Below are 21,275 nucleotides of genomic sequence, written 5' to 3'. Positions count from 1 at the left end.
CAGTGTGATATTTGCTTCGTAGAAACTGTTCGGAAGTGTTTTTGATATTTCAATTTCGTGGAAAAGCTTAAAGAGCATTGGGAGTAAGTCCTCTTTAAAGATTTGGAAGAATTCACTAGTGAATCCATCCGGGTCAGGACTTTTGTGCTTGGGGAGACTTTTTATTACCATTTCAATTTCCTTGATGGTGATAGGTCTGTTCAGGTATTCCAGGTCTTCTTGGTTCAGCCTTGGGAGTCTGTAGGAGTCTAGGAATTTATCCATTTCCTCGAGGTTTTGATGTTCCGTGGCATAAAGCTTCTCAAAGTACTCCCTGAGGATCCTCTGAATTTCTGTGGTTTCTGTTGTAATGACCCCCTTTTCATTTCTGATTCGGTTTATTAGGGTTTTCTCTCTCCCTTTCTTTGTGAGTTTTGCTAGAGGCTTATCGATCTTGTTAATTTTCTCGAAGAACCAGCTCTTGGTTTCATTGATCTTTCGGATTGTTTTTTGGGTTTCCATCTCGTTAATCTCTGCTCTGAGTTTTATTATTTCCTTTCTCCTGTTCGGGTTGTGCTCCTTTTTTTGGTCCTTCTCCAAGCTCTTAAGCTGTGAGGTTAGGTTACTTATGTGTGCTCGCTCCTCCTTCCTGAGGAATGCTTGTAGAGCTATAAACTTTCCTCTTAACACAGCCTTTGCTGTGTCCCATAAGTTTTGGTAACTCGTGTTCTCATTTTCATTCGTTTCTAGGAATCTTTTGATTTCCTCTTTGATTTCCTGTCTAATCCACTCGTTGTTCAATAGTGCACTGTTTAATTTCCAGGTGTTTGATTTAGTTTTCTGTTTTTGTGTGTGATTTACTTCTAATTTCAGCGCATTATGGTCTGAGAAGATTGTTGATACAATCTCTACCTTCTTAATTTTATGGAGGCATGTTTTGTGGCTCAGCATGTGGTCTATCTTGGAGAATGTTCCATGTACGCTTGAGAAGAATGTGTATTCAGCTTTTTGTGGATGAAGTGTCCTGTATATATCTACTAAGTCCCTTTCTTCCATTGTTTCCCTCAAATGAAGTATGTCCTTGCTAAGCTTGAGTCTGGTTGATCTATCAAGAGGTGACAAAGCAGTGTTGAAGTCTCCCACTAGTATTGTGTTGCTATTGATGTCTTTTTCCAAATCTATGAGTAGTTGTTTTAAGTACTTTGCTGGTCTCTCATTAGGTGCATATACATTTATTATTGTAAGTTCTTCCTGTTGTACAGATCCTCTGATCAATAAGAAATGGCCTTCACTGTCTCTTATGACCTTCTTCACTCTGAAATCGATGTGGTCTGATATAAGGATGGCTACCCCAGCTTTTTTATGGGAGCTGTTTGCCTGTAGGATTGTTTTCCAGCCTTTGACTCTGAGTCTGTGTTTGCTTTGACTATTGAGATGCGTTTCTTGCAGGCAGCAGAATGTTGGGTTCAATTTTCTAATCCATCCTGCCACTCTATGTCTTTTAATTGGTGCATTTAGCCCATTGACATTGAGAGAGATTATTGTTATGGGATTTTGTCCCATTGTTCTGTTAAAATTTGGTGTATTTGAGGGGCCTTTCTTGCCTTAAAGTAGCCCATTTAGTTGTTCTTGTAACCATGGTTTTGAGTCTATGAAGTTCCTGAGCTGTTGTTTGTCTGTGAAACTGTGTGTTGTTCCTTCTATTATGAATGAGAGTCTTGCTGGGAAAAGTATTTTGGGGGAGGCATTTATTTCATTGAGTTTTTTTACTATGTCCCACCACTGTTTTCGGGCCATGAGGGTTTCATCAGAAAAATCAGCTGTGAATTTTAAGGATGCTCCTTTGTAAGAGATCTCTCTCTTCGATCTTGCTGCTTTCAGAATTTTGTCTCTGTCTAAGGTTTTGGTCATTTTGATCAGAATGTGTCTTGGGGTATTTTTATTCGGATTTCTTCTAGCTGGTACCCTTCGGGCCTCCTGAATGTGGTCACAAGTTTTCTTCAGCTCTGGAAATGTTGTAGCAATGATGTCTTTGACAGTTTCTTCTTCATCGAGGTTTTCTTCCTGTCCCTCTGGGACTCCAATAATTCTTATGTTACCCCTCTTGGCTTCATCACGATCTTCTCTTGCCATCTGTTCCCGAATTGTGAGTCTCTTTTCCATTTTCTGCTCTTTTCTGGAGAGTCTCTGAACTTCATCTTCGAGCTCACTGATTCTGTTCTCAGCCGCTCTTACTCTGCTGCTGAGGCCTTCCACTGAGCTTTTCAATTCGCCTACGAGATTTTTCAGGTCTGACATTTCTGATTGCATTTTCCTCATTTCTGCCTTCAGATCCTCTTGTCTTCTATTGGCATTGCTTTCCATTGTTTCTTTTAATTCCCTAAGCATCCTAAGTAGCTCCCTTCTGAATTCCTTGTCAGAGAGGTTGTCTAACACTACAGTACTGTTGGTGTCATCTGGGCTAGACTCTTCAATATGAATGTTTGGTGGGCTTTTGCGTTGCTTTACCATTGTGAGAGGTGTGGTTTAGTCCTTCACGTTCAGTGTTCCTATTCTGTTTGATATGCTCAGCCACTAGAAACACAGTTGCCAATAACTCATAAGCCTATCTTAACTCACACTGTTTTTCTTCATTTTAACTTTGAACCAGCCAGAGGATTTTAAGAGCTGCTACAAATTATTATGATTTGGAGAGAATAGAACAAAACACATTTTACACTGTTATTCAGGAAGGTAGATGACCTCAATTCCCCCCTGTTGTTTGTCCAGAAAACTATAAGGAATAGAAACAAACGGTGAAGCCTTTTTTCTATTAGTATAAAGATTACTTGAAACAAAAGGACAAGATGTAGATTTAAGCATTGCTCCAACCATTCTCAGGACTTCAGTGAAGCCTTTTTCCGTCTTGCTAAAGCTGCTAAGTAGTGCTGCTCTTTGCATTGGGCATTGGTCTTTCCACATTTTGACTCTATCCCAGCGAAACTGATTTCAGAATTCTGAGCTTGGAACCTGTACAATAATAAATTTGTGCTGTTCTAAGTCAATATATTTATGATAACTTGTTTTAGTAGCAATAGGAAAACAATAATGTGCTAAGGGGTTAATTAGAGGAAAATATAAAAAATGTTTCCTCATAATGCTGCTTGTTAGGGTTTACTTCCCTAGAGATATTCGCTTGAAATACTTTGAGAGCTCCTACTAAACCAGGAAAGACGATATTGCCAACCTTAGATGCCAAAATTGTTTGGCATCAAAATGAGTAGTAAGCCCAGTAGAGGGCAAGAACTTTCCAGAGCAGGAGCGGAGAGAAGATATCCTAAAAGTTTGCTCCTCTGTAGTCATATATACAGGAAAGGGCTCTAAAATCAAAGCTTTCTCGGCAATGCTGGTTGCTTTGGTTAGGTTGCAGTTTAGCTGCACTTCTTACTGGCTAGAGTTTCATGCTGAGAAGAATGATATTTTCACTTGATGCTTAAGGCTGAGGATATTGCTGTTACTTATTGGTACAGTACACTGAGTCCTCTCCACCTCTGCAGAGGTAAACATCAGGTTAAGTTGCACAGCTTGGGACAAAGATTGGTTGAGGAAAGAAAATATATATTCAGGGCTGGAAAAAGCGTCCTTGTCTGACCTGCATTTGAACCCCTGGCACCGTATATAGTCTCCCACAACCCTCCAGGAGTAATCCCTGAGTGCACTCAGGATTAACCTCTAAACACAGCCTGGTGTGTTCCACAACTTGTTCATGTTTACGGAAAATCTTTCTGAAAGGGTATTCTCCCGTGATGGAAATTTGGAAGGCTAAAGTACCTGAGAGAAGAATGGTATAGATTTATGGGACTCTCTTAACACAGGAGTCTAGGTGGATACTGAAAGGGACCCTAGAGGGAATGGATAGGAGTGGAGCTTAGCCAGAATTGAGGTTTCATGTTGAGGGCAGTGGGAGACAAGGCTGAAGTATAGGGCCTGCTGCAGATACGAGTGCCAGAGGAACTAGGAGTCATACAATAATGACTTGGAATAGGACTGTAACCAGATGCAATTCATTTTACAGATAATGCAATGGCATAATTAATAGAAACTGATAATTGGTTAAATATTTTTGAGTGACGAATAGGTAATGCATGTTTGTGAGTCTGGCCTATCAGGAGAAGGGTCAAAATACTGATGGCAAGAGGGAAGGCTGTCTGGGGGTGTGGTATGGTGGTGAGAAGTGAAGAGATGACTTGGCTGAACAAGTAGTTTGGCCTTTCCTTAAATGTCGGGATTGGATTCAGCTTCCTTATTGCCCACAGGAGAGAACTTTGTATAGAATAGGTACTAAATCCATATTATTGGGGGAGATCAATGATGGTTACAGGGTATGACATATACAAATTATCATTTCAGACTTTTAAGATAAGGCTATCTTCTGAATTGCCATGCTTTTTCTACTTGGACTTTCTGAAATCTAGGTGTTTTCTTATCTATATTTTCCTATCCATTGCAGACATCCATTGAAATGGCCCAGGCAAATCCAGGTGCCTTTCAGTTTTCCTGCCTTCAGAATGTATTTCTGCTAAACCCACAAACAGGTTCATAGCAGTTTTTTTTTCTCTTCAACGTAATTTATGCTTAACTTTTTCTTCGTTTTTCCTCTGAACGTTATGACCATGGCCCTGGTTGTAAACCCAATTCTCATTTCTTAGTCACTCAAAGAAACCAGTGAGATAGTGCTGGATGCTAGTTAACAATTTTTCAGTGGTGACTTTAACCCTACAACTAAGCAACCTAAGATTCCTAGGAGCAGATAAAACCCATACGCAATCTGTCACTGTTTAGTTTGCATGGCCAAGATAATTTTATAAAGTTAATGAATAGCTGGGATGGGGTGGGTGAGAGGCAAAGATAGAATGAATTAAGAGAAACTGTAGTTCGGTGGGAAGCCTCTGTTTTGCTCCTTGGAAGGGCACTGAACCTCTTCAGGGTATGGTTTTCCTTATGACCCTCAGTATCAAAGTGCCTTTGATAATATATTTACTTACTTGCTTGCTTGCTTGATTGATTGCTTTTTGGGCACACCCAGTGATGCTCAGGAGTTACTACTGGCTCTACACTCAGGAATTACTCCTGGCAGTGCTTGGGGGACCATATGAGATGCCAGGCATCGAACCCAGTCGGCCTTGTGCAAGCATCCTGCCCACTATATCGCTCCAGCCCCTCAAAGTACCTTCCGGAAGGACTTCATTTCTGCATCTCTGAGCTGGACCTTCACAAGTCTCGGCCCTCATTTTTAGGACATTATGATTTGAGTTATGGACATAAATATATTCCAGTCGAATTCAAATATTCAATATGATTTAGATCACATATGCTTCCTTCTCTTCTACTCGTTCCTGGTTATTTCTAGAGTGAAATGTACCTAATTCACTGAGAACTGATGCTCAAATGCCTGTTTGCAGATTCTGATGAAATCAACCTGATCTCACAGGCTGAGTCAGAGTACCTTGCAAACTAACTTCTTTGAACCTCAGTTGCTGGAGGGCCAATATGTGTAAATTTCTTATTCCATAGTCTCTTATTACTTGTCATATTATCAGCTTAATAGAAATTACTATTAATACATGTAATTATAATTTTTATTTATGCTCCTCACTTGAGTAAGAGTCACCATGGAAAGAGATGGTAAAGGTAAAAGGTAAAGGCCCTCCAGTTGATCGTCGATTTGCTCGAGAGGGCCCGGTAACATCTCCATTGGAGACTTTGTTGTTACTGTGTTTGGCATATCAAAGACTCTCGGTAGCTTGCCGGGCTCTCCGAGAGGGGCGGAGGAATTGAACTCGGGTCGGCCATGTTGGCCGCTTGTAAGGCGTATGCCCTACCGCTGTGCTATCACTTGAGTAGTAATTTTCCTATAAATCTGAGCATTTAATTCTGCATAGAGGGTCACACTAGTCAGTTGCCTATGAGATGGATTTGAGGGACAACAAAGAATTTTCCTTCTCAAATTTTCCTTTTCTACTGAAACTCCTGTTCTTTTTTTCTTTTAATCAGCCCTGGAGGGGGGTGGAGTGGTGGAGGCGGGGCACCTTCCAATCACAAATGTGCTATTATTGTCTGTGAGTTTCTTTTAGTTTTCTCTGTTAAGTTTCTTTTTTTTTAAGGACCATATTATAAGCAATGTATTTGCAATTTTTTCCCTCTTGTCCTTTGGGACCTCACAACTATCAGGCAAACACTCTACTACTGAGTTAGCACCCTCAGCCTAGAAAATGGCTTTATTTGGTGGATCACATTTGTCAGTACTCTGGGTCTATTCTGGGTTTGATGCAAGAGGAACGTAACTGGTTCCAGGAAGAGAGACGCAAAACATACATTCAGGCTTGCATAGTTATTTTTCATAGGTTGTAGCATTTCATAGTTTGGTTGTACTATAATGCCCAGTATTGATTTTTCCAAAAGCTGCTATACAGGTATACAATTTTTTTACATTTCTGAATGTTCCGTACTGGATTTTTGTGTGAGGACTTTCATTTCTTTAAAAAAATCAATGAATTAGTTTACAAGATTACAGAATTTCAGGGAGTATAGTTTAACAACTTTTTGGGCTGGAGCGATAGCACAGCGGTAGGGCATTTGCCTTACAAGCGGCCAACATGGCCGACCCGAGTTCGATTCCTCTGCACCTCTGGGAGAGCCCGGCAAGCTACCGAGAGTATCTCGCCCATACGGCAGAGCCTCACAAGCCACCCGTGATGTATTCGATATGCCAAACACAGTAACAACAAAATCTCCAATGGAGATGTTACTGGGCCCACTCGAGCAAATCGATGAACAACGGGACGGCCTCGAGGGCCTTCTTAAGAGAATAGAATAAAAGGCAGCCATCAATAAAAGGTCCAAGTGACAAGGGATGTTTTATTTATTTTTTATTGTTTTTTTAACTGTTTTTTGCTTTTTGGGTCACACCCCGCGATGCACAGGAGTCACTCTAGACTCATATACTCAGAAATTACTCCAGGCAGCACCCAGGGGGACCATATGTGATGCTGGGAATCGAACCCCGGGCGGTCGCCTGCAAAGCAAACCCTCTAGCCCCTGTGCTATCGCTCCAACCCTGACAAGGGATATTTTAGATACGAGTCCATCTCAATATGTATCTGAGTGTCACCTAAACAGGGTTTTTAGTACTGGAAGTAAAGGATGGGATCAAAAGCACCGAATCAGTCATCTTGTCCCAGCTTTCAATCAGCAAATACTAGTGGCGCACGTAATCAGCATCCCAGGCGTAAAGAATATGGTCGACGGCAACAGACGCATTTCGCACTTCAGGTTCACAGGCAGAAGGTAGGGACTAGGAGGGAAAAAAAGTGTGGCAAAGTCAAAGTTGCCGTGAGACACGGCCCGGTTCTAGTGCGCATGCGTTCCTCGCCTTATGTCCCAACATGCCTAATCTCTTCCGGTTTGAATTATCTCTTCCGGGGCAGCTCTAGTCCAATGGGATTGCGCGCTGAAGCCGGGCGACCGTTAAACGGCTTTTCCCAGAGGTCGTTACATCCGCATCTTGGAGCGAAACCTGTGGAAGATGAAGTAAGGCTCCGGTTGTCCTCCGTGGAGTGTGGGAGGTCGGGGCTGGGGGATTGGGATGCGGGGCGGGAGGAGCTGAGGGAAGTGGCGGGGTGGGGGGCGAAGCGTTCGAGGGGGCGGGGGTCGCGAAGTCCGGACGGCGCCGAGACTCACTCTTCCAGGGGACCCCTAGTTGGGCGCTCTCGGTCGCCGGGCCGTTTCTTTACTCGGTGGCAACTTCTGCAGCCCGTTGACGAAATTGAAGTTAATCAACGACCTCAAGGAGCGAGGGGACCAGCTGGGGGTGGCGGAGAAGGTGTCCTGGCACACCGAGTACAAGGACAGCAGCTCCTGGATCTTCCTGGGTGAGTTGTGCCGCCGTGCGCCTCGGGTTCCCCGCCGCCTGGCTTTCGAGGGAGTGTTTCAGCCTTCCGCCTCTCTTCTGCCGTTATTCCACTCCTCTCCCTGGCTCTCGCGCCGCCCCCGCCCCCCCCCCCCCCCCCCACAGTTCAGGTGACACCCAGCGATGGTCAGACGTCACTCGGGGCTCTGCATTCAGCGGTTACTTCTGGCGGTGCTCACAGAACCTATGGGATGGTCCAGGGATGGTGCCAGGGATCGAACCTGGGTCAGCCTCATGCAAGACGACTGCCCTACGTACTACACGAGCGCTCCAGCCCTGCCGGCATGTATTTCTGCTTCTTTTCTTGGGGGCCACACCCGGCAGTTCTCCTGGGTTTCTCCTGGCTCAATGCACCAGGATCACAACTGGCAGTGTCTGGGGAATATATGGTATGCCAGAGATGGGACCCCCGACATTGGCCACGGGCAGGGCAAGCGCCGTACCCACGGTACTATTTCTCCAGCACCCTTATTTCTGTTCTTTTTCCAGGTTTTTATTTTTCCCTCATTTCCTCCCCCCCACAATTACCTCTTTCTCTTCCCCCTCTCCATTTCCTTTGTCACCCCCTCTCCCCTCTTCTCCCCGACCCTTCATGTCCATTTTCCTTTCCCCTGTCCTCCTCTACGCCTCTCCTTATCTCCTTATTTTCCTCTCCCCCTCCCCTTGTCCTCTCCTTCCCCCTCCCCCATGCTCTCCCCCTCTTCTTCCCACGCCCCCTGCTCTCCCCATTCCCTTTCCTCCTCTATTTTTTTAATGTTGTACAGTTTTATTTATTTTTAATTTTTAATTTCGATAGCACAGCGGGTAGGGTGTTTGCCTTGCAAGTGCCCAATATGGCCGACTCGAGTTCGATTCCTCCGCCCCTGTCAGAGAGCCCAGCAAGCTACCCAGAGTATCTGGCTGGCTCGGCAAAGCCTGGCATGCTCCCCTTGACATTTTCAATATGCCAAACACAGTAACAACAAGTCTCACGATGGAGACGTTACTGGGCACACTAGAGCATATATCTATGAACAACGGTGGGACAGTACACTTCAGTGCTTCTTTTTGGGTCACACCCGGCCTTGCACAGGGTTACTCCTGGCTTATGCACTCGGGAATTACTCCTGGGACTATATAGAATGCTGAGATTTGAACCCGGGTTGGCCATGTGCAAGGCAAACACCCTACCTGCTGTGCTATGCTCCAGTTCCTGTCCTCCCCTTACCCTTCTCATCCTCTTATAATCCTCTCCCTTGTTCCTTCTTCGTTTTCCCTTCTCCCTATCATCCTCTTTCCCTCTCCTCTTCCCCTTCTCTCCCCTCCTCTTCCCCTTCCCTTCACTGATTTACTCTCTCTCTAGCCTTCCCCCATGCCTCTCTTCACTTCTGACTTATTCCCTCTCCCTTTACCCTTCCATCTTCCTCTTTTTTGCCTTCCACCACCCCTCCCACCTCTGCCGCTTTCACTTCCCCATGCCCTCCCTCTTTTCTTTTTCCTTACCTTCCTCTTCCCTTTCCACTTCCCCCTTTCCCCTTATCTCTTCCGCCACTTCTTGCTCTTTCCTTTCTCCTCCCATACCCCTCACTCCTATCTTCTTCCCCCTGCCCCTTTTCACTTTCCCCATCCTCTCATTGCTTTGTCTGGGACACATTCCTAGCTGCTTTGAAAAATCTCATAAGTTATACTAATAAACGCATTTATAGAGGTAGGACATGTTTGAATGAGGATTTACATTTGTGAAATGCTTAAAAGTTTTCTTTATAATCCTTAATCTGTGTGAGGTAGGGTTAATATTTATATATTCAAACTGATTTTGCGGGGCAAGGAGATAGCGGGTTAGGACCTTAGATTATTAAACTAGGTCTGATGTCCCACAGCACTAAAAGCACTGCTCAATGCTTCAAGAGGTATATCCTTGGTGGGCCCAGAGCACTGCCAGGTGGCACTGGAGGTTCCCCAATCTGTAGTGTCAGTGCAGCACCACATCCTTGAGCCCTTCCACTGAGTTGTCTGACCCAATATCCACGGAATTGTCCCTGGGTTCTGTTTGTAAGGCCCCCTTGCAGACATTTGATTTTGAAGGTAGCTATGGTGGATAATGAGCAGATAACTTGAACAATTTTTTTTTGTATTTTGGGCACAGTGGTGCTCAGTCTTACTCTCCAATTTGATGTGTGCTAGTACTGTGCCATTATTCTTTCATGTTGAGAAGTTTTTAGTTTGAGGTCTAGAGAGGCCTTTTAAAACCAGTTCCTCTACTGTTTCTTTGATTTTTATCTTGAAATACTGCTTATATTTCATGTTCATGTATTTTAAACTTTCATTTCAAAACTAATACAGAAAAATTATAAAATGTAAGGAATGCCACTCTATCCCCTTAGCCAAGTCCCTGTCTATTACTATAGTATCTAATTGTTATTACTATTTTTACCTGTTTCACATTTTCTGATTTTACTAAATTATCTTAGAGTCCATTGCAAGACATGATTTGTGTGTTTGGACCATACCTGGCGATGCTCAGGGATTACTCCTGGCTGTGCACTCAGGAATTACTCGTGGCGGTGCTTGGGGTAGCACATGGGATGCTATGTGAACCCTAGTCACGAGGCAAGTGCCTTGTGCTGCCCTCCAGCCTAGTACCAAAATTCTTCAATTTGTTTTTTCAAAAGAACAATGCCATCAGGAAATCAACTGTCATACAGAAGTATTATCGAACCTTTCTGTTTTATTCAGTTTCACCTTCTGTCTCAAAAAGCCCTTTGTTGTTTCTGGGCCTTACCCAGTGGTGCTTAGGGGCTACTCCCAGTCCATTGCTCGGGGTCATTCTCACTGGTGCTCAAGGGACCATATGTTGCTGGTGATCAACCCTGGGTTTCTAGAATGCAGTGCAGTGGTAACAGCCCTTTGAGTCGTCTCCCCAGCTTGCTGATAATCTCTTTAGTGTAGCAGAAAAATTGCTTTGTAGTCCTTGATCTGTCATGTAAATTATAAAAATCTCTTATTCTTTTTTATCTTGCCAGAAATTTCAGGGTTAAGTGCTTGTCTTGCATGTGGTTGATTCTGTTTTTTTTTTTTCTTAAATTTTTATTAGTGAAACACCATGAGGTACAGTTGTAGACTTACAAATTTTTGTGTTAGGGTTTCAGTTATACAATGATTGAATACCCATCCCTCCACCAGTTCACATTATCCACCACCAACAGTCCCAGTATCCCTACCACCCCCACCCCCCTATCCCACCCTACCTCTGTGCTAATCCCCAGCATCACAGATGGTCCCCTAGAGTGTCTAGAATGACCCCTGAGCATAGAGCTAGGAGTAACACCCGAGCACCACTGGGTATTTCTTTTTTCTTCCTTTTTGGGTCACACCCGGCAATGCACAGGGGTTTCTCCTGGATTTGCATTCAGGAGTTACACCTGGTGGTGCTCAGGGGACCATGTGAAATGCTGGGAATTGAACCCAGGTTGGCCACATGCAAGGCTAATGCCCTATCTGCTGTGCCATCACTCCAGCCCCATTCCTAGTTATTCTTATGTTAATTTTCCCACAAGAATGTTGGAAACAACTTACTCTACTTCAGGGAAAAAAGGTGTGCATTTTAAAACTGGAATGAAGTTTATATATTAATTTTGAGAAGGATTTTTAGTGTTTTGATTATGTTTGCATATCCTAACCAAAAACAAAGGATATTTTTCTGCCAATTTTATTTTTATAGAATTGTTCAGAAGAATTTATTACATTCAGTATTCCATCACCAATTCCACCACCATTACACCTTCTCACCCCCATTATTTCGGATTGTCTGACCACAACTTAAGCCTGCCCTCAAACCAAGTACTGGATAATACATTTTGTATTGCTTGTTATGAATAATGCATTAAAATGATCCAAAAATGTTTTCTTATTTGTATATGTGTGAAGATTTTTGTATCTCACCTTAGAGCCATTAAGCCCAACAAGGGATATTTTTATATTTTTATATTTACTTTGTTGTTATTTACTTAAATCTATGTTTCTTTGAGGAGTTATAAAAAGTATTACTGAAAGTACCATTTATATTTTATTTTTCTTTTGGTGTGATACCTGATGTTGCTCATGGCTTATTCCTGGCTCTGTTATCAGTGTCCCCTAGTGTCAGGGCCCAGAGCCCATATGTCATACCAAGGATTAGGCCAAGTCTGTCACATTTAAGGCAAGCGCTTTGACCCTGTACTGTATCTCCAGCCCTGTTCAAGTCCATTTTCATTATTTATTTATTTACATTTTTTTGTTTTGGCCATATTCTGCGTGCTCCGGGTTTATTCCTGACTCTGCATTCAGGAATTAGACCTGATAGTGCTTGGGGGACCTCATAGAGAGGATAGAACCCAGGTGGGATATGTGTAAGGCATGTGCCCTACCCACTGTACTCTTTCTCCAATCCCTCAAGTTTATGTATTTATTTATTTTTGTTTTTGGTCCATACACGGCAGTGCTCAGGTGTTACTCCTGGCTCTGCCCTCAGAAATTTTTCCTGGCGGTGCTTAGGGGACCATTTGGGATATCGTGGATCGAATTTGTGTCTGACACTTGTAAGGCAAGTACCTTCCCCACTGTACTATTGTTCTGGCCCCTGAAGATTTTTTTAAATTTTATTTTTATTGCTAATTATAAATGTGGTTCCTTCTCCATTATATATTTCTAACCAATCACTGTTTGAATTCAAGAAAGTGGTTTATCCAAGCACAAAAATTTATAAGTCTATAACTATACCTCATGGTGTTTCACTAATAAAAAAATTATAAAAAAAGAAAGTGGTTTATTTGTAACTATATCCTAGTTTAAAAAAATTTAATTAGGCATTGTGATTTTAAGTAAATTTTGGACTCTTAATTAGGAGTATTTTGGGTTTTCTATAGTACAATCACATATAGTCTTCAAACGGATACGGTTTCACCTTTTATTTCTGATTTATATGTTTTCTCCTAATTGCATTGGCAGATAACAGTACACTGTAACACCGTCCTCCCGTTGTTCATTGCTTTGCTACAGCGGGCACCAGTAACGTCTCCATTGTGGGACTTATTGTGACTGTTTTTGCCATAACAAATACGCCACGAGGAGCTTGCCAGGATCTGGTTTGCGGACGGGATACTCTTGGTAGCTTGCCAGGCTCTCCAAGAGAGATCGAGGAATCAAACCCGGGTCGGCTATATGCAAGGCAGATGCTCTACCCGCTGTGCTATAGCTTCATCAATTAAGTAGGTAAATGTTCTTGGCAACACTTGAGCTGTTTTTTGTACTTTTTATTAAAGATTCTAGGTTTTGGCAGAAATATGTGTCTATGATTATGTTTATAATGTATTCATCATTTTTTTTTGTATTTGGCCCTATCCACTGATGCTTGGGAACTTTTTCCAGCTTGGTGCAGGGGGAGTACTTCTGGTGGTACCTGGGGAAGCATTTGGTACCAGGAATTGAGCCTAGGTGTCCCACCTGCAAAGCATATACTGAACTCACCACTGAGTTTTCTGCTTGCTGTTTTCTTTTTCTGACTCTATTAAAAATATTAGGTTTTTGTTTTTGTGCCTCACCTGGCAATACTCATGGCTTTGGGCTCAGGAATCATACTTTGTGGTGCTTGAAGAATGTATGAGATGCCGGGGATTGACCCTGGGCCGGCCTTGTGCAAGGAAAGTACCTTACTAGCTGTACCGTTGTCCCAGTGACACCGAGATCTGCTCAGGGATTACTCCTGGCTTTGTGCTCTGGGATCTCTCCTGGGAGTGATTGAGTATGTTAATTTAGGTGGGAGGCATGAATTTTGAATCTTAATTACTATCTGTATATTTAAACCTTTTACCTTTTTAATTGAATCACTGTCAGATAGACCCTTAAAAAGCTGTTTGAGATTAAGTTTCAGTCGGTGTTCCAACACCCATCTCTCTACCAGTGTATATTTCCCAGCACCGGTGTCCCCAGTTTCCCCTCCCATCACCCTTCAGCCCCCACTCCCCAGCCTTCATCTATGGCAGGCACTTTTCTTCTCTTCACTCACTGTTTCAATGGGACATTTCTTATTAACTTTTTTGTCTTATTTAGGAATGCTACACCAGTGGTGCTCAGGGATCACTCCTGGTGGGGCTCAAGGAATGATATGGGGTACTAGGGATTGAACCTGGTTGACTGCATGCAAAGCAAGAGCTCTACCCACTGTCGTGCTTTAGCTCCCTCCCTATAAGTTTTTATAGTTAACCTTCATTTGTCATCTGGTTCTAGCTTTGTCTTTATAGTCAATATTTAAGTTTTGTTTGCCATCCATTCTGAACATTTTACTTCAAATAGTGTCTTTTTTGTTAAATAGATATGGTGAGATTGTTAACATAAGTCTGGTACACAATAAGAAGACTGGGAAATCCAAGGGATTCTGTTTCCTTTGCTATGAAGACCACCGGAGCACAATTCTGGCTGTTGACAATTTTAATGGCATCAAGGTAAGTAAAAGTATGAAGCAGGATTTGGCGGAATGTTTCTGATGGAATGGTTTGGTTTTATTTTTCCCCTGATTCAGAGAGGCCCAGGGGCCACCAGGATGAGACTATAAGAGTTTCAGGGGTGTGGGGAAATTGTTCTAGGAAGCAATTACATGGGCCTGTGCCCCAGTCAGCATTTCTTTCTTCCTCAGTATTAGCTATTCCCCCACCCACCCAGGGAGGCCTTTGTTTCTTACCTTTCCCTCCTCACCACTGTATTTCTCCAGCCCAGGAGAGTGACTCTTAGAGAATTTGTCACTGATTGCACCAGTAATAAGTAGTTACGAGGACAGCATGGAATGGGGTTATAGGTTTTCATTTTATGGATCCTATATTCAAAGTCAGTCAAAGAAGGGATGGTTTTCAAAACATGTTTTCCCTCTTTGGGTCATACACAGCGATGCTCAGGGTTACTCCTGGCTCTACACTCAGGGAATACTCCTGGCCTTGCTGGGGGAACCATATGGGATGCTGTGGATCGAACCTGTGTCGGCCACGTGCAAGGCAAATGCCTTACCCTCTGTGCTGTCACTCTGGACCCTCAAAAATGTCTTTATTTATTTATTTATTTAATTTGTGTTTTGGGTGACACCTGGGGATGCACAATGACTCCTGCTTCTGCACTCAGGAATTACTACTTGCCTTGCTGGGGGGACCATATGGGATGCTGGGAATTGAACCGTGATTCGCCGTGTGCAAGGAAAATGCCCTATCCTCTGTGCTATCTCTCCAGGTCCTCAAAAATGTTTTTCAATGGGAAATGTGATAGATGATAAAAGGTGGATTAGACTGAAAGTAAAACTAAAATCAGACCTTGTATTGGAACAATAAAAGCTAGACTTTGGGAATGTTGAGTGCCTAATGAATATAGAATTGAGTATGTATCAGAGAGTGAAGTGATCCTACTGTGGGTAGGGCTCAGACCTTACCAGGCTGACCAGGGTTATGACCTGGACAGCCCATATGATCTGAGCACATTCAGTAGTGGTTCAACATCCCCCACCATCAAAAAAGAATTTTTAAGTATGTGCTTCAAAAAGAAATGGTTTTGTTTGATGTGAGTTTTTAATATTCTGTTGTTTGCCCAGAGTTTGTGTTTCACAGCAAAAGTATCAGTGTGAGCTAGTTACAAAAATTCCCAGAGTTTTTATATCATGCCATCAATAGAGCACAAAACTATTTGTATGGCACACAGGGGTAAACTGACCGAAGATGCTAGTGCACTTGCCTCAGGGGCGTAGTAGCCCTCAGTCCTGTGGTTGCCCTGAGAGCAGAGAAAATTGCTGGCTGGGAAATGTGCTCAAACACACCTGTTGGGCAAACAGTTTTGGAGATTTCCCCAGATATAGAATGAGCACGAAGTTTGTGTGGGTCACTTCGTTTCGTAGAAGGGCTATCTTTGCTGATGTGTTGTCTTTCTGTCTGAGATCAAAGGACGGACTATTCGAATGGATCATGTGTCTAACTATAGGGCTCCTAAGGACTCAGATGAATTGGATGATGTGACCAGATTGCTTCAGGAGAAGGGTTGTGGGGCACACAAGCCTCCAAAATTTTCAGATGAGGACTCTGAGGATGACAGGCCCACAAAAAAAAAAACGCAAAAAAGGTAAAGTGTTATGACCAAAACTGATTCCAGGTGGTCTTAACTTTTTTGATGGATAAAGCTGTTTATTTAACGGTAGAAAGGTAAGTTTATTTTCTAATAGAAAGAAAATGTTCATATAACCAAAACTCTTAAGAAATAGTGACTTAGTAAACTTAAGTTTATGTCAAGATACAAATATAGATACTGATTATTTTTCTTTTTTCTCCTACCTGGCGATACACAGGGGTTACTCCTCGCTCTGCACTCAGGAATTACACATGGTGGTACTCGGGACCATATGGGATGCTGGGTATCGAACCCGACCCGGGAGTGTGCAAGGCAAATGCCCTACCTGCTTCGTTATTGCTTCACCCCAATACTATTTTTATTTCATCCGACTTCCCTAGAGAAAAGTAAATTTAAGGAATATCTGATGGGCATACACACTTTCTAGAAAATCTTCTAAGACATTTTCAAAGCTCATGATTTTTATATTAGAGGATGACAATTACGATACTTTGACTCTTCATCTTATAAACTTTGCTTTTTTTGCAATCTTGCCATGAATATTAATATACTATTAAAATTCAAATAATTTAACTGGATGATAATAGTGCAGCGAGTGAGTAGCGTGTTTGATTTATACACAGCCAACCCGGGTTTGAACTCTTGCATACTGTATGGTCCTCCAAGCATCACCACCCCAACTTCAAGTTAGTTTTGGGGGGTGGGAGTCACACCTGATGGTGCTTTGGCTTACTCCTGGTTCTGCATTTGATCTCGTGTATTTAGAAAATAGGAACTTTTGTGGGAGAGTTGTATATTTTTTCATTTCCTATTTGTTGCTTTCGTCCATTTTTTTTTATCTCCAGACAAAAAGGAAAAAAAGTAAATGAAGAAAAGCGGGAGGTACAGCACGATGCACCAGTCTCCTCTTCATCACCCAGAAGCAAGATGCTAAAGGAAAACAATTCCCCCGACTGTAAAAAGTTCAACAACAAGAACTCAAAAAAGGTTCAGAAGTCAGAATTCAGGGAGGGGCTGAAGCAGTACCACACCTCCCTTGAGGTCAGGACAGCCTACCACTCCTGAACAGAGGCCGGAGCAGAGACAGGGAGCCAAAGAAGAAGAAGCCCAAACAGGAACACAGGTCCTTAAGTAGGAGAGAGGAAAGGGAAGAAAAGAACAGGGATAGGGACAGAGATCAAAGGTCAGATACCCAGATTGGCTGGCAGGCACAAGGAGCATTCTAAATGGCATGGTCCTAAGAGTAGGAGTAGGAGCAATGATATATCCCACAGGTATCAAATCCTGGCACTCTCGGAACTGGGGATCTCCCAATTCCAGAGATTACAGGCATCACTAAGACTGCAGCCGATTGAGTTGCTTGGTAGAATTGCACATGAAATGGTGTGTTCTTGTGTGTGTGTATGTTTCTGTGTGTATGTTGGGTCCCACCAGGATGTACTCATGACTTACTCCTAGCTCTGTGCGTACGGGTCAATCCTGGCAGGGCTCAGGACTATATGAGGTTCTGGGGACAGAACATAGGACAGCTGCCTGGAAAAGAATCACCCTGTCCACCGAAGTGTCTGTCTGGCCCCAGATTTGAACTATTATAAGAAGCATTTTTTAAAAATCAAAACCAATTATATCTCACTTTTGATATGTAAAATCTTTTGGAGGTCAATGATTTTATTCCCGTGTACATTAATCCTTGAGGGATATATACTCTCTAAAGTCTGATGCCCTTACTTCTTTTGGGCGCGGGTGGTCAGGTAACACCTGGCGATTCTTCTGGATTCCTCCTGGCTCTGCACTCAGTTATTACTATCGGCAGTGCTTGGAAGACGATATTGGATGCCAAGGAGATTGAACACAGGTTAGCTATGTGCAGTTCACACGCCTGACCTGCTTTTTCATCTCTCCATTGCCTCATGTTCTTAATTTTTAAGCGCAGTTTATTATCCTTGGGAATATATTTGATACCAATCAGATTACATGTGGTAAATTGGTTCATATATAGATCCAAGAACCTAACCCCCCCAAGAACGATGAGAAATATTTAAGAAATAGGAAAACATTAGTTCTTGAATTTTCATCTGTGTTGGATGACTTTCCATTTGGCAGATAAAACCGATAGAGATGTGTGACTTAATTCGGTTTAAGTAGCGTGACATAGATACAGTAATGAAGCTGTTAGTCTGTTCTGTTTATTTTGAGATGTGTCTTTTCCTGAACCATTTTTTTGGTTGATACTTTTCCACATATGTTCCTTGGCATTTATTTTTATCGAGAAATTGACACAACAAAATTCACCTCATACAGAAATGTACTTTTTCAAAATTGCCTTAAAATTGTTTTGAAGTATTGTGAAGGTTCTGCTGTTAACTTCAGACCTTTATATATGTATAATTGTCACAACATCCACCACCAAGCTTTGGTTGCTATCCCACCACCAAAAAGACCATGCTGGTTCCTTGCTCTACCAACTCCATCTCTCTGAGAGTCACCATTGTATTCCTTCGGTCTAGCAAGTTTGTTATTTTCTTTCACTTTTAATATTTTAGTGAAGCAGGAGAGTTAATATAATTGTTTTTTTGGGGGTGGAGGTGGGGTCAGACCCGGTAGAAACTCAGGGGTTGCTGCTAGCTCTACACTCAGTAATTACTCGTAGCTGTACTTGGGGGACCACATGGGATGCTGGGGATAGAATGCGGGTTGGCTCTGTGTAGGCACATGCTCTCCTCACTGTACTATTGTCCAAGCCCTTAAGCAAATTAGTTTGAAAACTTGAAAAGCTGTGACGGTAGAGAAAGGAAGAAATGTGTGTTCGGGAGAGAGCACTGGATACTCCAGAGTAGAAAAAGGTAAATAAAGAACATAGAGGCAAGTGATATGCATGTTTAAGTGAGTACATGGACTTAAAGAGCAAGCCCATTTTGTTAGTTCTTTCGGGTGTACTTTCTTTAGTAATGCATGCTCCAAATGAGTAAATAGTGATGATTGTCTTTCACTTCCAGACTTAGCTCATGGTCTATTTCAGTTTGTCCAGAATAACATTTCATCTTTAAAAATGGCAGAATAGTATTCTAGAGTCAGTATGCCCTTGCTTATTTAGCCAGTCATATGTGGATGGGCATTTAGGTGAATTCCTATGTTTCACCTATCACGAATCTGCTATGATCAAATCGGGTTATAAATGTCTCTAGATGGGTATTTTTCATGTCAGATAAATGCCCAGAAGCGTTTTTTTTTTCAGGAGTAGTTTTGTTGTGTCACAGTCTTTCCTTTTCTTGTATTTTAGGCCATATCTTGCTCTGCTCAGGGCTTACTTCTGGCTTTGTACACAGGAATCACTCCTGACAGGTTTCGGAGAAAATATGCATTGCTGGGGACCAAATCATGGTCGCCTGCATGCAAGGCACACACCTTAATTAAATACTCTGTAAATCCTTGAGAATTAACCATTTTGTCATAGACTCACAGACTCTGACTCTGAGGGTTGATATCTGTGCTCTGAATTCAGGATTCCATGTATCTGAAAGTTCCATCATTCCTTTAAGTTTGTAAGTTTATTTAAACACTTATTTACAAAGTAGCCTGTCCCAACACTGAGAAAGCCTGTAGATTTTAGTCACAAAGACCTGCAGACCTGAACTTTCAGCAGGTTAATTTCTGGGTGAGTCCTGTTCTGAGATAGTGGAGACTGACCAGATGCATGACTGCGATTTTGCAGTTGGGGAGTGACCAGCAGCCGGGGCTCTGTTTGGGCGGGCCCTGGGCTGGCCCCTGAGGTCTCAGCCATGCATGGGTGATAGAAGGAGTTTTGGCAGCTGTTTGTTCTCTTTCAAGATTTTGAGTCATTGAAGCAAGAGTGATAGAAGAGCCTTCGCGGTATGGTGGGTGATTCGTGGGTATGACTGCAGAGCTTCCAGAAGTACAGGGAGGTAAGGGGAGGTAGCCCATTCCAAGTCAAGTTATCAGTCACAAAAAATTGCATACTTGAATTTTCAGCAAGTTAATTTCTCAGTACAGGTCAATCCTGAAACAACGGGTTCCACCCAGAGAGAAGGCAGTGTGGGCTGGCTTTCCCACCGTGTAGAAAGTTTTCTTGCATTCACAGGGTTTCTCTCCTTTGTGAATCTTCTCAAGTTCAGTGAGGTTTCATTTCAATGGAAAATCTTTGCCTACATTTCATGCTCTAAGGGTCTGTCTCCTTTGTAAGGTATTTTGTGTATCGGGTGAACTTATTTGTTGTAAAAAGTTTTCATCCACACTTTACATTCATATCGTTTCTCTCCTGCACGAATTATGTTGAGTGAGGTACAATTCTATCAAAAAGGTTTTCTTACATTCTTTGCAATAAACAGTGTTTTTCACGTGTATGAATTCTATATTGTTTAATGAGATATGATTATAATGAGAACGTTTTCCTGTTTACTTTCCATTCACAGGTTTTCTCTCCATGAATTTCACTCCTATTCAGTGAGGTATGATGTTTTTTTTTTGCTACTTGAGTCACACCTGGCGATGCACAGGGGTTACTCCTGGCTCTGCACTCAGGAATTACGCCTGGCGGTGCTCAGGAGACCATATGGAATGCTGGGAATGCCTTATCTGTTGTGCTATTGCTCCAACCCAATGCGAGGTATGATTTAAAAGGAAAGTTTTCCTACTTGCGTAGGGTCTCCTCTCATGGTTAGTGAGGTTTGATTTCAATGAGAATGTTTCCCTACATTTACAGGGTTTCTCTCGTGTGAATCCTGTTATGTTCAGTCAGTAATGACTTAATGGAGAAAGATTTCTTCCTGCATTCACTGCATTGGTAGGGTTTATCGCATGTGAATTCTTATGTTTAATCAGACATGACTTACAAGAGAAAGATCTTGAGCATTCAGTACATGAATTAGGTTTCTCTCTTGTTTGAGTTCTCATGTTGAATGAGAGAGGATTTCACTGTGAATGTTTTCCTACATTGTATATGTACATAGGGTTTCTCTCCTGTGTGAAATCTTTCATGTTGAATTAGATCTGGCTTCCTTGAGAAAGTTTTTCTACATTGTTTTTATTTGTGTTTCTCTCCTGAGAGACTCTGTTTTGAGTTATCTCTCATCCATGGCTCTACTCCTTGTTTTATTTTTATTTTTTCATGGCTCTACTCTTTCTTCAACTTGATGATTGCTTCAGGTGTGATGACAGAATGTCCCAATGATTCCAGGTCCTGTAGTTTTCCAGTGTCACCTCACTGAACGGGGTCCTC

The 21,275-nt window shown here is 42.4% G+C and overlaps 1 protein-coding gene across 1 annotated transcript in view; it reads left to right on the top strand.

Moving 5' to 3' along the window:
• Positions 1-17,378, top strand: part of LOC130018788 (uncharacterized) — a 29,543-nt gene extending 12,165 nt beyond the window's left edge. Inside the window, 9 exon segments of the mRNA XM_056109489.1 lie at positions 7,718-7,904; positions 8,084-8,098; positions 10,391-10,403; positions 13,809-13,817; positions 14,256-14,385; positions 15,852-16,033; positions 16,885-17,061; positions 17,109-17,238; positions 17,241-17,378. Coding sequence (XP_055965464.1) covers positions 7,718-7,904; positions 8,084-8,098; positions 10,391-10,403; positions 13,809-13,817; positions 14,256-14,385; positions 15,852-16,033; positions 16,885-17,061; positions 17,109-17,238; positions 17,241-17,378 — 981 coding nt within the window.
• Positions 17,379-21,275: the final 3,897 nt, after the last annotated feature.

This window comes from Sorex fumeus, unplaced genomic scaffold (assembly GCF_029834395.1).
Source record: "Sorex fumeus unplaced genomic scaffold, SorFum_2.1 ptg000268l, whole genome shotgun sequence".
Lineage (NCBI taxonomy): Eukaryota > Metazoa > Chordata > Mammalia > Eulipotyphla > Soricidae > Sorex > Sorex fumeus.
This window is presented reverse-complemented; position numbering and strand designations above follow the sequence as displayed.